The following is a 16,031-nucleotide window of genomic DNA, read 5'->3' on the forward strand; positions in this document are numbered from 1 at the left end:
TCTCACATCGGTGGGGGTCCCACTCGACGCCTTGGGGTGAGCCCCCAGCTGCTGCTTCCCTGGGACCTCACTTGTTCGTGCCGGCATCTCCAGCCTCCTGCTCACGTTAAGCCGCAGTGTTGGCTCCTTGGGGGCTCCTCTGTGGGCTGGGGGGGGGCAGCGCTGCCCTCAGGGGCTGTTTGGAGAAACGGGCTGTTTCTTCCAAGTGGCTACGTGAAGCCGAGGGGGTGACGCTGCAGAGTGAGCCCGCCGTGGCCTGGAGCGCAGCTTTTGGGGTGTCCTCTCCCGTGGGGCTCAGCAGAGGGGCTGCGGCTGCGCGCCCCGAGCAGGGAGCAGGGCTCTTTGGCTGTGGCTGGCGTGGCTGCCGGACGCGTGCGCTGTCCAGTTGTGTTTCTGCACCGTGGGCAGCAGATGGTGCCACCCGCTCTGGCTGCTGGCCCGTGGGGCACCTTGACCCGGGACGGGCTTTGGCCTGCCGTGGGTCTGTGAGAGCCATGCCCCATGCCGCCGGGGCTCTGCTCCTGTGTCCAGGGCCGTTGGCGAGTGCTCGGGGCTCACCCGGTGTCCTCGCTCCGGTGCAGCCCGGGGAAGCCGCAGTGGGACGAGCACGTACCTGGGGCGGTGGGGCAGGAGGTGCTGGTTCCCCTGACCTGGTCCCGGCGCACAGAGCATCGGACCCGGCTGCGTCTGTGGGTGCAGGCATCCGCCTCGATGCTGTCCAGCTGCAGTTTGCTGGCCGCTGTTATTTCTGGGACATGTAGGAGCCGCCTTGTCGCAAGGTGCCAGTCCCGGGTCCCCATCCTTGCGACCCTCCCCTGCACCCACCCTGGGCACCTCCTGCCACCGGCTCGGTGTCGGGGGTGGGGGGGTGGGGGGGCTCAGCCCTGGGGGCGAGGGGACGGGCTGGGCCTGGGCTGGGGAGGTGGGCGATGGGTCCCCGGGGCTGTGGGAGGGCGAAGCCCCCGTGCCCGGCGGGGCTGTGGGGTCCGTCCCCACCCCGGGGAGGGGTGAAGGCTGCCCGAGCGCAGCGAACGGGGCTTTTCACGGGGCCGCGCTCCCGCCCCGGCGGCCGCCGGGCTCCGGAGCCCCGCACCGAGAGCCCCGCCCGCCGGTGCCGCCGGGGAGGGCTTGTGCCGGCGGGGGGAGCTGCGGAGCCGCCCGGGGCTCGGCCCGGCCCCGCCGCCCGCCCCCGGCCCGCCCCCGCCGCGGCGGCGGGCGCCACTCGGCCGCCGGGGCCCTCGGCGGCGGCAGCGGCAGGATGCGGGCGGGCGGCGGGGAGGCGGCGGCCGAGGAGGAGGCGGCGGCCGAGGCGGCCAAGCGCGGCGGGGCGGCGACGGCGACGGGGCGGGCGCGGGGCCGCGGCGGGAAGGGGTCCCCGAACGGTGAGTGCCGGCGCGGGGAGCCGCCGCGCAGCCCCGGCCCGGAGCCGCCCCGGGAGCCCAAGGTCTCCTTCTCCTGCGGCGGCGGCGGCGGCGGCGGCGGCGGCGGCGGCGGGTCCCCCGGCGGGGCCAAAGCGGCCGAGGAGGGCGCGGGCGAGGATGCGGGCGAGGAGGCCCGCGGGAGCCAGGCCAGCTTCATGCAGCGGCAGTTCGGGGCGATGCTCCAGCCCGGCGTCAACAAGTTCTCGCTGCGGATGTTCGGCTCGCAGAAGGCGGTGGAGCGGGAGCAGGAGCGCGTCAAGTCGGCGGGGGCCTGGATCATCCACCCCTACAGCGACTTCAGGTGCGCGGCGGGGAGCGGAGCCCGGGACTCCACGGGGATGGGGATGGGGGGCGAGGGGGCGAGCGGAGCCCGGGACCCCGCGGGGATGGGGGTCGAGGGGGAGAGCGGAGCCCGGGACCCCGAGGAGATGGGGATGGGGGTCGAGGGGTAGAGCAGAGCCCGGGGCCGGCCCCCCGGCGGGGGAAGGGAAGGCCGAGCCGTGCCCTGGGAGAGGGCACCTTGAGCTGTGCCGGCGGTGGCAGCGCGGATGCTGCTGGCCTGTGTGCAGGGAGGGGCTGGCGCCTGGGCATCCCCCTCCCCAGCGGGGTGGCTCTCGGTCCGGGGGTGCCAGAAGCCCTCAGCTTTGACAAGGAAGTGTCCGGGCAAGGGCATCCCCACGTCCTTCCTGGGGCCTCAGGCGGCTCGGCCCAGGACAGACCCTCTGGAGCCCCCCTGGGCTTTGGTTTTGCCCCCGAACCACCCCAGGGGAAGGTGTCCCCCTCCCCTCACAGGGCCGGGGGTCTGGGCTGGAGGACACCCTGCTCTCTCCGCTGACAAGCAGAGCTTTGTGAAGGCTCCCCCTCCCCCAAGGAGGCCTGATCCTTTCCCTCAGATTCAGGGAGTTTGAGGAGAGATTCATGTCGCTCCAAGAGGATCAGAGTCCCCAAGAGCCAGCCTGTGCGGCTTCCAGCTGAGGAATAACAAACCTGGGGAGAATAGCTCTGCAGCTCCATCTCCTTTCCATCCCCTGAGCCCTGGGGAAGCTCAGAAGCAGCAAATGCTTCCCAGGTCACACAAAAGCTGCTGGGAGGGATGTATGGCTGGGGCAGGTGGCACAGCACATTCCAAGACCCCACTGGCATCGCCAGTGAGCCAGCCATCGGGGCCCTCGGCTTCAGTGACCTCAAAGGTGTTGGGGGGCCTTTGGCCAGAGGCTGGGGAGGACAAGGAGCTTCTCTCCGAGTTGTTCTGCCGCTGGTCCAGTGCTCAGTTTGGGGAGGCTGAAGGGAAGGTTCACTGGCTGCTGGTGTGGGGGACGCCGCTGAGCCAGACGCTGTTCACCGCTGGTGCTGGTGGGTCCCCACTAGCATTGGGGTCTCCTGGGGCAGGAGGATGTGGCCATGAGTGGTGGGGTCTGCTCTGGCTGTGTGGGCTCAGATCAGGCACCGGCGCCTGCACCTCCCGCTCCCACCCTCTGTGCTGCTCCTGGGCTGATCTGGCACCTTCCAGAGGAGCGCGTGGGGGCCCTCAGCCTCCTCACGGGGCTGACCTCCTGCACAGGGGTCCTGCGCCCTTGCAGCAGACGATCCCATCGTTAACCTGCTGGAGGTATCTGCCGGAGCCCCTTCCTTAGCTGGGCACCAGGGTCTGCCGCAGAGCCAGGGTGAGGGGCGGCAGCACCCCGTGGCCATCGCGGCGGAGGCAGCTCTGCCGTCCCTGCCGTGACTGAGCGGGTGTGGAGGTGCCAGGGGGGGTCCCCCGGCACAGGGGGCTGGTGAGCCAGGGGGCTCAGCCCCTCTGCGCTGCCCGTGCTCCCCTTCATCCTCAGCAGCCACAGGCTGGGAGTGGAGCGAGGACCTGGCCCCACCGTCCCCCCAACGCCTGCACCGGGGCCAGAGCCTGCGCTGCTCCTCCGAGCTGGCAGAGCCGCGGTGCTGCCGAGAGCAGGGTCTCACTGCGGTGACCCGCGGTGGGAGTGAGGCCTCGGAGGCTTCCCTGGAGCGGAGCAGTGTCACTCCCCGGGCTGGTGCTTGCAGTGGGCGGGCACCAGTCCACGCTAGGGTGACCTTGGGGAGTCACCCTGGCTGGCCTGCCCTGCACTGGCTCCATCCCTCCCGGAGTCGCTCTCAAGACTTGAAACCCATTGGGGAAGAGCCCCTTCCTGTGTTTTGATGCTGCAAGTGGCGTAGGAGAGTTCCCTGCCCAGCGGGGAGGAGCTGCAGGCAGAGCCACGGCGTCATCTGGGTCTACAAACATGCCCATAAGCAGGATCGGCTCAACGTGGGGCTGCGAGCCCGGTTGTGAGGAGCCTGCTCTGCTTGTGCATGTTGAGAGCGCGTGTCCATCTATTCCACATTGTCCTGCCTTAAAAAAAATGTGTTTATCTAGTAATGCTAACGGAGCATGAACCCAGCTGTGTTTGCCCTGCAAAACCCATTTTCCCATCTTAAGATAAAATCATTACCCATCTGCATATGTGACATCATTTCATAATCGGAGTCGTTTAGAGATCCTGTCTCCTCATGGACACAGCGCTGCGATTATTCATGCAAAATTCAGGGGCAGACTTGCTCCAGGAATGAAAGGTGCTATTTACATAAATATTGAATTATTAGGAAGCAGCCTGGGTGGCTGGTTGAGATCCTGAGCTGCAAATCTGATAAAAGATTTGGAAATTGTGCACTGAAGTAGACAGTGTTGAGCAGAGCCATCTCCTTTTGGGTGCTGTGCTCAGTTGTCTTTTCTGTCTTTGCCATTTCTGATCTTTATTGATAGGAGGAAAAAACCCAGCTAGCATTGACTTTTTTGTTATTTCTGTTGGTGTTTCTGCAACTGGGGTATCGTTCCTGGCGTGGGACTGGGAGCTGGGGGGCCACATCCAGTCCTGGTTTCGCAGTGACCTGGGTCACGTTGCTGTTCTGGCTCCCATCTTTACACCCCACACCCAGGAGCCAGGCAGGGCCGTGTGTGGGGCTGGGGTGCTGTGGGGCTGCGGGGACAGAGACGCACGTGGGGACAGGGCTGAGGAGGCTGGTGACGTTCCCAGGGGGGCCGGGCACTTCCCAGGGTGTGGGAGCCTTGGGAATGGGTGCTCCAGCTCCAGGGTCCATCCCTTCCCCTCCTCGCATGGGGAGAGGCTTGCGGAAGCCTGGGAGGAGGATTTGGCCCATCGGTAACGCAGAGGGCTGCGCGCAGGCAGTGATTCACTGGTGGTGATGGTGCCCATCTCCCCACAGTCGCTGCGGGGCCCCTGGTACAGCGACACCGGCATCGCCCCCCGCCAGCCCAGCACTCGGGGCCTTCCGTGAGGTGCGGGGCTGGGGCTGAGCTGTGGGTTTTCGCTGCTGGTGAATTACTGTTGCAAGAGCTGGTCCTGCACCTGAACCTGAGGGGGCAAAGCTGCATCCAGAGGACGTGTCCCCAGTGCTGCTTGGCTGGAGCCTTCCTCTTGCGGGCCGAAAACGGCTTCTGGGGCTTTGCTGCTGCCTGGATGTGCCACTGACCTGTTGGTGCCACTGTTGGGGCTCCTGAGCAGAGGGACCAGGCTCGCCAGCTGCTGTCACTCCCAATGTGTGGTCCAGCACTGCTGCTGGTCCCAGTGTCACCGTTCCCTCTGGTGAGGGGGTCAGGGAACTGTTCTCCCTCTCTGCAGCATCGATGTGGGGCAGTTGGACCTGGGGGGATGCTGAAAGTCATCAGGGGAGAAAGTCTGTGACTGCTGTCTGGGGAGATTTCAAAGGTTTGGGTCCTTGAGCAGTTTGCAAAGCCTTTATCCCCGCTCCCTTCTCCTGAGAGCCCTGGGGTAAAAGGCTTTTCCAGGGAAGAGCAGCACCAGCCATTCATCACAACTGGCTGTACTGGGCTGTGGGGCTACAGATGGCGCGTTGGGCACCGCACCTCGCTGCTCACTTGCCTCAGGCAAACTTCTGTCACTGGCTTCTTAACCCACTTCTTAGAACGACCTCGTTTTTTAGAATATAAGTATTTAGTGTGAGTTTGCGAAGCCCCGATCCTGCACAGCTCCCGCCCACTGGGCAGCCTGACTGTTTGCAGCCGGGGCCCCAGTCCAGGCCAAGGGGCTCAGCCCTCGGGGGCTCCTCCTGCAGAGCGGGGTCTCGGGGTGCCCCGTCTGCCGGGGCTGGGTGCCCAGTCCATGGGATTACCCTAGAGGGGAGCGATGCATCGCACCAGGCGTGTGGAGGTGGCTGGATCCTCCCCGGAGCAATGTGTGCCAGGGATGGAGCCGAGCGGGGATGTCCCTGGTGTCCCGTGGCCCCCCTGGATGGCTCGGGGGGGGTCTCCTGGCCCCCCTCCCAGTCCCTAACAGCAGGCAGACAGGGAGGCTTTACTGGTGTGGCCGTTGGGATTGCCTCAAGCCTCTCCAGCCTTGGGGTCTCGACAGGGTTTTGGAGGTGCTGGAGAGGTGGTGGCTCTGCAGAGGGACATGCCCTGGGGTCTCAGGGGCAGAAGTGTGCTAGTGGCCCTGGGACTCTGAGAGGGGCTCAGCCCCGGCTCGGCTCCTGGGCAGGACCTGTGGGGCAGCCCCGCTGTGCCAGGCTTCGGACAGCCAATGGAGTGGGGATGCAGCAGCCCCCACTCGCAGGGGCTTTCAGCATCGCTGCCATTCAACTGGGTCAGGAGCGAAGGAGGGGGTGCCAAGGATCCTAATTAATTTGTTTTCAGATATTTTTAGTAGCCTGGGTTGGATCTTTTTTTCTACGCACACACTGCCCTCAGAGGAAGAGAGTGTTGGCATCACACCCAGGTCCCCAAAGAGATTGCACAGAGTCAGTCGTGTGTGTTGGGGGGGGATCAGGAGCAGTTTATCTTTCTCAGCAGGCTGACTTCTGCCCTGGCTCAGCCAGGTTGCAAAGGGATTTGAGCCTGTGGAGAATTTTGCCCAGCTGGTGTGGTTATTTAATCTTTGTTCTTCACAGCTTTGCATGGCTAATACCCCCGTGGGACTCGCTTTGTGCAGTAGGGTCAGTTTGCAGCGGGAGCACGAGCTGCTGGGGGGGTTGCGGGACAGATCCAGCCCGGTGCTGACACCGTGGGCTGCCCCAGCCCCAGCAGTGGCTCTGCTGATGCTGGCATCTCTGGGGGATCGTGCCGTGTGGCTGGAGCTTGGGGATCCGGTGGGGCCCCCCACAGCCGCAGTCTTGCTGCCTGGGGGGTCACGGGGCACTGGAGCCGCTCAGCACCCACAGCCAGAGCTTGGCCGTGGGGTGCAGGAGGAGCACAGCCCGCTGCTCCCGGCTGGCAGCTGGTGAGGGTACCCTGGAGACAGCCCTGGGTGTGAAGTCATCGTTGTGCAGCGGTGACATCACTCACGGTTGCCACGGCAACGTCTCACATGGGGAAGGTGTCATTGGAGAAAGGTCAGGAGCTGGGATGCTCCACTCCTCCCGGCCCTGCGCTAATCTGCGCGGGGGTGGGGGGGGTGGATCCAGCCCATCTCCTGCCCCTGGGTGCGGAAGGTCTCCCCCTCATCCCCCAGGGCAGCCCCTGCCCGGCAGCCTGCAGCTCCCGGGGGGGGCTCCTGCCTGGGGCGGGCAGGGTGGGCTGTGCCGGCGTGTGGGCAAGGGTCCTGCGTGTCTGTGTGCGTGGCACCGGGGAGCATCTTCCCCTCCTGCCCCCCGCCCCCGAGGGCGTGGGGGAGCGAGGGGCTGTGGTCCCCTCCGCCCGGCCCTGCCGGGACGGGGCTGCTGTGACCTTGCAGATGCTCAGAAAGGTCACAGGTGTCCCAGAAGACGGGGACAAGGAGGAAGGGGAGCAGGACGGGGGTGAGGCAGGAGAGGGCGGAGGCGGTGGCGGCAGCGGAGCCGAGCAGCCCAGGAAGAGATGAAGGCGAAGGCGGCCACCTGCCCCCTCTGCCTGCCCAGGGCCGCGGGCGCTGCCGGCTCCAGCTGCAGCCGTACGTGATCCGCTGCGCCGGGAGCTGCCGCGGCTCCTTCCACCGCGGCCGCGCCGCCGGGGTCCGACACTCAGCCGCTGCCCCCCCCAAACCGGGACCGCAGCCTCGCCTGGGGATCCTTGGGTCCCTGCTCTGGGATTGGGGAGGGGTGGGGGATATTCCCAGGGCAGCGGTGGGGGAGGCCGGGCTCTCCCGTCCTGCCATCGGCCGTCACCTTGAGCGCTGCCTGTGGAGAGCGCGATGGCCCCGCTGTGGCAGGCGGTTTGGGGGGTGAGGGTGGTCCCCAGCCCACGGGCTGCCCCCGGGCAGCTCGGCGGGAGGGTCTCCCCCACCAGCACCTGGTGGCATCGTCCTCCCCCCGCCCCAGGACCTGCCGGGGTTTGGGTGCTCAGAGTAGATTTCCAGTCAAACCAGTGCAGTGGGGAGAGCCCCCCGCAGCGGACACCCCCGGCCTCATCCTGCACCTCCCTCTGCACTTGCACAGCCCTACCTGGACCAGGGACTCTGCTGGCCTGCAAGATCAGGCCTGGGGACAGTTTCAAGGGGAGGGGTGAGCAGGATGTGGTCCCTGGGTCCGAGGTGGCATCAGGGTGATGGCACCCCAGTAGCACAGGTCCCTTAGGGCAGGGCACGGTGTCTGGGTCCCCTTGATGCAGGGTTGGCTGCAGGGCACTGGTGACACCCTCCCCCCATCCTCTCGCTCCCCAGGTTTTACTGGGACTTCACGATGCTGCTTTTCATGGTGGGCAACCTGATCATCATTCCCGTGGGCATCACCTTCTTCAAGGAGGAGACCACGGCGCCCTGGATCGTGTTCAACGTGGTCTCTGACACCTTCTTCCTGATGGACCTGGTGCTGAACTTCCGGACGGGGATTGTCATTGAGGACAACACGGAAATCATCCTGGACCCCGAGAGGATCAAGAAGAAGTACCTCAAGACCTGGTTTGTGGTGGACTTTGTCTCTTCCATCCCCGTGGACTATGTCTTCCTCATCGTGGAGAAGGGCATAGACTCGGAGGTGTACAAGACGGCCCGCGCCCTCCGTATTGTCCGCTTCACCAAGATCCTCAGCCTCCTGCGGCTCCTCCGCCTCTCCCGGCTCATCCGCTACATCCACCAGTGGGAGGAGGTAAGTGTCCCGTGGGTCACAGCCCCATGGTGGGTCCCTCCTCTGGCTGCGGAGGGGCCAGCTGGGGAGAGCAGGAGCCAGGATGGGCCCCTGTGAGGGCACCGGGGGTTGGAGCTAGTGGGCTGGATGGGCTCTGTGGGGCTGTGTGGGGCAGGTTAGCGGCTGTGACCCTCCCTGGATGAGGGGGTCAGGTTCTGGGCACCCCTGGGTGTCCCCCACCTTCCCTCTGCTCTGTCCCCAGTGGGCGAGCTGCGACATGAGAGTGCTCCTGCTCTGCTCCAGCACAAAGGTGGTTGCTCCGGCTCCTCAGGGCACGCCGAGCCCTGCCCTGTCTGTGTGTGTGTGTGCACATGTGTGCTAGGGTTGGCACAGCCAGTCCTGGTGCCGTGGTGTGGCACCACCCATGGGTGCCAGCACGGCCAGGCACAGGCAGGCATGCCGCCCTGTGCTCCGACAGCAGTTTAACCACGTCCCCCCGCTCAGCTCAACACCCCAAGCCCCCTGTCCCCTCTGGCTCCGCTCCCTGCTCCGCTGAGGCCTTGGGGAGCGCCGGGGAAGGCTGCGGGAACCCCAACCCCTTGGGGTCGTCAGCACCCCTGTGTCCCCAGGGCAGGGAGAAGGGTTCTGCCCGGGCTTGGAGCACCCGGGGCCATGTGGGCTGTGGGGGGACGTGCCTTTGTGTGGGGACGGGACGTGCTCGGCTTTGCTATGTGGGCAGCTCCACTGGCTGGGGCTGTGCTGGTGCTCGCTGCAGCGCGGAGCTGGCTGCGCACCCACGGGCTGGAGAGGCGGCAAGCGCCTTCGCTCCCTCCTCCTCCTCCTCTGCCACTGCCTGTCCCCAGGCCCGGTGAGGGCACGTGCAGCTCTTGGCCGGGTGTCCGGCAGCACAGCAGGGACCTGCGGTGCAGCCTGGGCACGCTGCAGCCTGGGCATGGTGACGTTGGCTTCAGTGGCCGCGGGGACGGCACCAGACCCTCCTGCACCTCCACCCTGCAAAAGGCACGTGGCCGCTCTGCGAGCTGGGGTGGGCACTGGGGGCTTGTGCCTGGCAGCCCCCTCAGTAAGGAGCAGCCCCTCGAGGTCCAGCCCCATTGCGTCAGGGGTCTGACTCTGTCCTGGCCTGACCCTACAATGGGAAGCCCCCCACCCCGGCACACAGCTCTTCCCACAGCTCCATGGGGGCTCGGACATCCCATGCGAGGGGCTGGAAGGGCTGAGTTTGGCTGTCCCCCAAGCCCAGCAGTGCTGTTGGGGGCTGCTCTGGGGCAGAGGGGTGGGGGGAATGGGTCAGTCTGCCCCCATCTCCCAGCCCGTATCCCACCCTGCTTCTTCCTCTGGGGCTGGGCTCTGCTGCGGGAGCATCCTGCTCCTCCTGCAAACCCCCATCCCAACCCACCAGCCTCTAGCTGTGCGCCCTTTTCACTTTCAGATGGGACTTAGCAGGGAGAGCCCCGGGGACGAGTTAAACCCGGGCATGGCTGCACAGATTATCCTGGTAATCACATTCGCTTGCAGGGGATGGGAAGGGAGCGTGGCCCTGATCCCCATCGGGACCTCACCTGCTCTTGGGCCACCATGGTTGGGGCCGGTGGATGCTCTGGGAGCGTCTCCAGGGGGGCTGAATGTGCCTGATTTTGCCCCCAGCAGCCTCGGTGGCAGCTGGGAGAGGCATAGTGAGTGCCTGCCCCGGGGGACGATCGCCACTGGTCGCAGTGGGGAAGGGACATGCCTGAGGCTGGCAGAGATGGGGCTAGGGCTGCCCCTTCCCCAGCCCTCGCCGTCCACTCAGTCCCTCCCCAGCACATCACCCTGGCTCTGCCGCCCGCGCCCTGTGCCCTGCCTGGGCAGGGGGGTGCAGAGGAGGAGGACCCCGTGCCCGTGCCCTGGCCGTGCAGTTGCTTCATGTGATGCTGTAGGGCTCCGGCTTTGGATCTGCAGCGGTGGGGGGAGACTGGGGATTTCATTACAAGGGGGTTAACTTCTTATTTTCATTCTTTTTTTCCCTCCCTTGAACTCACCTTTTCTGGACCCTAAAAATAGTAAGGGAAAAGGACCAAGTCCTTGGCCCGTGGCTCAGTTTGCAACAGGAGGACACGTCTCTCCCAGCTTGGGTTTGCCTGGGCGGGTGCCCGGGGGCAATGGGTGCTCAGGCCAGGCTGGGACTGGGGACGCAGTGGAGGGGAAGCCCCACTCTGACGGGTGCTGGGGGTGAGGGGGGGCTCAGGTGCTGCTGAAGGCCCACTCCTGCCGCACGCCCCTTCACAGCTGTGTGTTGCTGATAGGTCTCAGTGTTCGATGCTCTCGTAGCCACCGGCCGTGGCGGGGACACAGCCCTGGCCCCTTGGGCTGGGACCTCTGGGCGTACTGTGTGGAGCCGCCCTGGCTGCTCTCCCCAAATGGGGGTCTCCCTTCAGCCCCACCCTCATGTGGGCACCTCGGACCCTCTTCACCGAAAGTCACCCCATGGCTGAGCCCGGCCCCCAGTGCCTGCTGCCCCAGGGGCTGCACCGCTCCCTCCCCAGTGCCCAGAGCATTTGGCTCTCCCTGAGCATCCGCCAGCGCTGGCTTATCCTCATCAAAGCTCACAGCCATTAGCGCTTTCCGGGGCGGCAGTGTGGCGGCATCCTGCTGGCTATAAATAGGCAGGTGGAGCGCAGCCTCCTCGGGGAGGGCTGGGGCTCTTTGGGCCAAGGCTCGTGGGTCAGAGGCCCAAGCGGGGCTCGGCAGGGAGGGGAATGGTCCCTATGCTCACCCTCTGCCATCCCGCCCCGGCTCCTCCATCTGCAGATTTTCCACATGACCTACGACCTGGCCAGCGCGGTGATGAGGATCATCAACCTCATCGGCATGATGCTGTTGCTCTGCCACTGGGACGGCTGCCTCCAGTTCCTCGTGCCCATGCTGCAGGATTTCCCCCAGAACTGCTGGGTCTCCATCAACGGGATGGTGGTGAGTGCTGGCCCCAACTCCGCCGCGCTCTGCCTGGCCCCCCCACCCCGGGGGCCACCGTCCATCCCTGTGTTGTCTGGCCGCTCTCCACCAGCCTCAGGAGATGCCAGCCCTGCGCCGGCCGGTGCTGCGAGCACGGACGGTCTCCCTGGTGAGGTCTCATGGGACCTGGGGCAGCGGGTCGATCTGGGCAGGGGGAAAACGCTGACACGGTGCTCTGCCCCATCCCTTGCCGCCTTCTCCTGCTCATTAACAGCAAAGCTGCTATTAATAAATAATGGGCCACGTTTCTAATTGCTCCCTCTCAGCCCTGCAGCATGATACAAATGGCTCTTCTGTCTCCATCCGTCTCGTCCCGTTCTGCCGGTGTTGCCATCTCTGCTCCATTCCCCTCGCCTGGCTTCCTCCCCTTCCTATCCTCCTCATCTCATACTTCTCCTCCCATGGCTGCTTCACTGCTGGGGGCACGCTGGGCTTTGCCCGAAGCTGTGCTTTTGTATACCAGCTTAAAAACCCCCAGCCTGACTACCTAAAGCGAAGCCAGGCGGGCGGTGAGGTGCAGAAACCCGCCGGGGAGAAGCAGAGTGCTGCGGGACGGCCACAGCCCCAGCCGTGTCTGGTGTTTGGGTTGGTTTGGATCTCACCTGCCAGGTGAAGCTGCCAAAACCAAGCAAATCCTCTTGCTGAGCGCTGTTGGGAGATGCAGGCAGAGAGCCTGGATCACCTGCCAGGCGCTGTACCCATGCATGCCTGTGCACACACATGTATGCACACGCGTGTGCTAGCAGCCGTGCACCAGCCAGGGCTGAGCGCCGCCCCTGTCGCTGCAGAATGACTCCTGGAGTGAGCTGTACTCCTTCGCCCTCTTCAAGTCGATGAGCCACATGCTCTGCATCGGCTACGGGAAGCAGGCGCCCGAGAGCATGACGGATATCTGGCTGACGATGCTGAGCATGATCGTGGGGGCCACCTGCTACGCCATGTTCATCGGCCACGCCACCGCCCTCATCCAGTCGCTGGACTCCTCCCGGCGCCAGTACCAGGAGAAGGTAAGGCTGGGCTGGACGGGGACCACGGCTCCCATCCTGCGCCCGGCCATCGCGTCCCCCCCCGGAGCCACAGTGGGTGCAGACAGGGTGACAGCGCCGTGTCGATACCGCCTGTGGGGCAGGGACGGGGTGCTGGAGTGGGGCCCAGGACCCACCACGTGTAGCAGGGCCGTGTGTGGGGGGTCCTGGCCCCACAGCCCCAGCCCGGCTGGGCGCTGACACCATCTCTCCCCACAGTACAAGCAGGTCGAGCAGTACATGTCCTTCCACAAGCTGCCTGCCGACTTCCGCCAGAAGATCCATGACTACTACGAGCACCGCTACCAGGGCAAGATGTTCGATGAGGACAGCATCCTAGGGGAGCTCAACGAGCCCCTGCGTGAGGTAAGGGGGCCAGGGAGGTGGCCGTGGGGTGCTGCAGGGAGGGTGGGACCCCCCTCCCGCGAGAGCTCCCCTGCTCCCCGCCACAGGGGAGGCTGTGAGTCCCCCCGGCCCCTGCAGTGCTTGTGCTTGGGGGCGAGCACCTCCTGCTCCAGCTTTGCAGCGCCGAGGGCGAGTGTGTCTGTGTGCTGGCACCTCTCTGTCCGTGAGCCTGCCCCGGGGAAGCTGATCCCTGCCTCCCGATCCCTCACCTCCTGCCCCTGCAGGAAATTGTGAACTTCAACTGCCGCAAGCTGGTGGCCTCGATGCCGCTGTTCGCCAACGCGGACCCCAACTTTGTCACGGCGATGCTCACCAAGCTGAAGTTTGAGGTGTTCCAGCCGGGTGACTACATCATCCGCGAGGGCACCATCGGCAAGAAGATGTACTTCATCCAGCACGGGGTGGTCAGCATCCTCACCAAGGGCAACAAGGAAATGAAACTCTCCGACGGCTCTTACTTCGGAGGTGAGCGCTGGTGGGGCTAAGCCCGCGACCCCTCCCAGAGGCTCCAGAATGCGCTGTCCCGGGCACCCACCACTCAATCGCCTGCCAGTTTCCAGTCCTTGCTGGTGCTGTTTTGATTTTAGTACTGGTGTATCCTCCTCAGAAATCTGCCTGCTGACCCGCGGCCGGCGCACGGCCAGCGTCCGGGCAGACACCTACTGCCGCCTCTACTCGCTCTCGGTGGACAACTTCAATGAGGTGCTGGAGGAGTACCCCATGATGAGACGGGCCTTTGAGACCGTGGCCATCGACCGCCTCGACCGCATCGGTAAGGCAGAGGGGGCTCGGGCGGTGAGGGAGCCTGGGGGCTGTCCTGGTGCCGTGGGACAGCCGTAACTGGGGTGGGCGGCCAGCGTAGCCCCAGCACAGGGTCTCACAGCGGTCCCCATCCCGGCCCCCTCCCCTGCAGGGAAGAAGAACTCGATCCTGCTCCACAAAGTGCAGCACGACCTCAACTCGGGCGTCTTCAACAACCAGGAGAACGAGATCATCCAGGAGATCGTCAAGTACGACCGGGAGATGGTGCAGCAGGCGGAGCTGCAGCAGCACACGGCCATGTACAGCCCCGTCCAGCCCCAGGTCACCTCCGCCATCGCCACCCTCCAGCAAGCCGTCGCCATGAGCTTCTGCCCGCAGATGGCCAGCCCGCTGGTGGGCTCCATGGCCCTGGGCTCGCCCCGCATGATGCGCCGCTTGCAGTACGCCCAGGCCGTGCCCAGCCCCTTCGCCGTCTCCCCCGTCTTGCTGCAGCAGAGCCCCCCACAGCAGCCGCAGCCCCCCGTGCCCCACGCCAACCCCTCGCCCTCGCAGGACCAGGCGCAGCCCGGGGCCCTGCCCGTCTCCACCAGCGCCTTCGCTGCGGCCGCGGCCAGCCCGCCGTCCCAAAGCCCCCTGGCCAGCCGGACGTTCGCCTACGGAGGGGCCCCAGGCCAGCTGGGCTCCCAGCTCTCCCTCAGCCAGCAGCAGCCGCCCGGCTCGCCCCAGCGCCTGGCCGCCCACAAAAGCACACAGGCGCTGCCCACCAGCAGCCTCAGCCAGGATTCGCGGCCCCTCTCGGCCTCGCAGCCCTCCCTGCCCCAGGGGCTGGGGGCCGGCAGCACCCAGAGCCCCCCGGCCTCGGCCCGCGAGTCCTGTGCTTCCATCGGCGGGGGCCCGGCTGCCGCCTCGCCGGGCCCTGGCCCCCCGCCCGGGCTGCGGGGCCAAGTGCCGTCGCGGGGGGCCCCGGCCCACCCGGCGTCCGCCGGCTCGGCGCACGTGGGGCCGCCCGCCCTGCCGCAGGACTCGGCGGCGGCCCGCAAGGATTCGGCGGCCAGCACGCCCGACACGGACCCAGCCAAGTCCAGGCTGTCTTCCAACTTGTGACCTCCGCGCGGGGCCGAGTGCTGCGGGGGGGGGGGGGGGGGGGGGGAGCTGCGGCAGCCGGGCCCCCCGTACCCTGTGCCCACCCTGCGCCGGGTGAGGGTCACGGCCGCGCTCCCCGGCTTCCCCCCACTGCACGCCGCGGAGCGGGGCGGCTGCCGGGGGTGAGCAGGGGGGCACGGCGGGGGCCGGGCTGAGCCCCTGCCTGCATCGCCACTCCACTGACCAAAGTCTGGCCCCAGCGCCCGCTCCCCAGGGCGAAGCCCCGCCGCCCCCAGCCGCCCATAGAAGCCACAGCTGCATCATCCCCCGTGATCAACTCTGTATATGAGCTATATGACCTGAATACACCCCTGTATGTGTGCATCCGCAGGACACCTCCCTGGGGCTTTAGGCACGCTGGCTAGCCCCTGCGCCTGTCCCTGCCTCCCCTCCCACAGACCCAAGGCGAGGGGTGATGGTCCAGGACTGGAGGTAAGTTGGGGAGGTGTGTGTGTGGGGGGGTGGGTCTGAGGGACGGTCGCCCCGAGACTGCGAGCAGCCCACGCACACGCTGTCCCCCAGCCCGACCCTGGGGCTGGGGGGGGTGACACGGCCCCACCTCCCCACGGTCAGCGTTAGGACAGAGACGAACGCTGGAGCCCGGGGCCACCCCCGGCTCAAAGGGTGGGGAACACCCACCCTGCGTATGCCCATGTGCGTGTGTGTGCCCCTACGGCCACGTGTGTGTGCGTGCAGGTGTGCGTGTGTGTGTGTGTGTGTGTGTGTGCGCGCACGTATGCCTCTGCCGAGCGCTCGGGAGCCTTCCACATTGAATGTATGCAGCGACCGCGGGGCCCCGTGCCAGCCCTGCGCCCCACAGCCGGCGGGACAGGGCCCGGCTCCAAGCGCCCACCGTTCCCCCCTGCCCATCCTGTGCAATAAACGTCAGCAGCCGACAGAGCTACGCCCGACTCCGTCTCTGCTTCTTGGCCACCATCCCTCCCTGCCACGGCTCCGGCTGCTCCCTCTGCCCTTGCCCAGGGCACAGCCCCAGGCTGGGCTGCAGGAGGCAGCTTTGGCCTTTGAAGAGCGGCTTCCCTGCCAGAAAAATTACACGGTGCAGAGCCTCCTCCCAGAACCCCTTCCTCTTGCTGGCAGCGCTGCATCCCTGCTCCAGCATCAGCAAGGAAGGAGCCTGGAGGTGGGCACAGGGCTCAGCTGAGAGCTGGGCCCAACACCCAGCTCCAGCTGCGAGCTCTCTGACCACCAGCCGCCGCCGTCGTGGCACGCGAAGCGC

The 16,031-nt window shown here is 66.3% G+C and overlaps 1 protein-coding gene across 1 annotated transcript; it reads left to right on the forward strand.

The window, feature by feature from the left end:
* The first annotated feature begins 1,224 nt into the window (after positions 1–1,224).
* Positions 1,225–14,855, forward strand: HCN2 (hyperpolarization activated cyclic nucleotide gated potassium and sodium channel 2). The gene is made up of 8 exons (XM_042794366.1): positions 1,225–1,722; positions 8,045–8,468; positions 11,256–11,417; positions 12,248–12,466; positions 12,704–12,850; positions 13,114–13,354; positions 13,497–13,661; positions 13,803–14,855. Exons 1-8 carry the CDS (start codon positions 1,259–1,261, stop codon positions 14,753–14,755), a joined length of 2,775 nt encoding a protein of 924 aa, XP_042650300.1. The 5' UTR covers positions 1,225–1,258; the 3' UTR covers positions 14,756–14,855.
* The last annotated feature ends 1,176 nt before the right edge of the window (positions 14,856–16,031 follow it).

This window comes from Tyto alba, unplaced genomic scaffold, assembly GCF_018691265.1.
Source record: "Tyto alba isolate M040663 unplaced genomic scaffold, T.alba_DEE_v4.0 Super-Scaffold_20000042, whole genome shotgun sequence".
NCBI lineage: Eukaryota > Metazoa > Chordata > Aves > Strigiformes > Tytonidae > Tyto > Tyto alba.

What these genes read in the sequence shown, in the direction of transcription:
- HCN2 (XM_042794366.1), top strand. Translation starts at nt 1,259, where the DNA reads ATGCGGGCGGGCGGCGGGGAGGCGGCGGCCGAGGAGGAGGCGGCGGCC. An exon ending in TCTCCATCAACGGGATGGTG is followed by an intron (nt 11,418 to 12,247) that starts GTGAGTGCTGGC and finishes CTGTCGCTGCAG; the next exon opens with AATGACTCCTGGAGTGAGCT. An exon ending in GGCGCCAGTACCAGGAGAAG is followed by an intron (nt 12,467 to 12,703) that starts GTAAGGCTGGGC and finishes CTCTCCCCACAG; the next exon opens with TACAAGCAGGTCGAGCAGTA.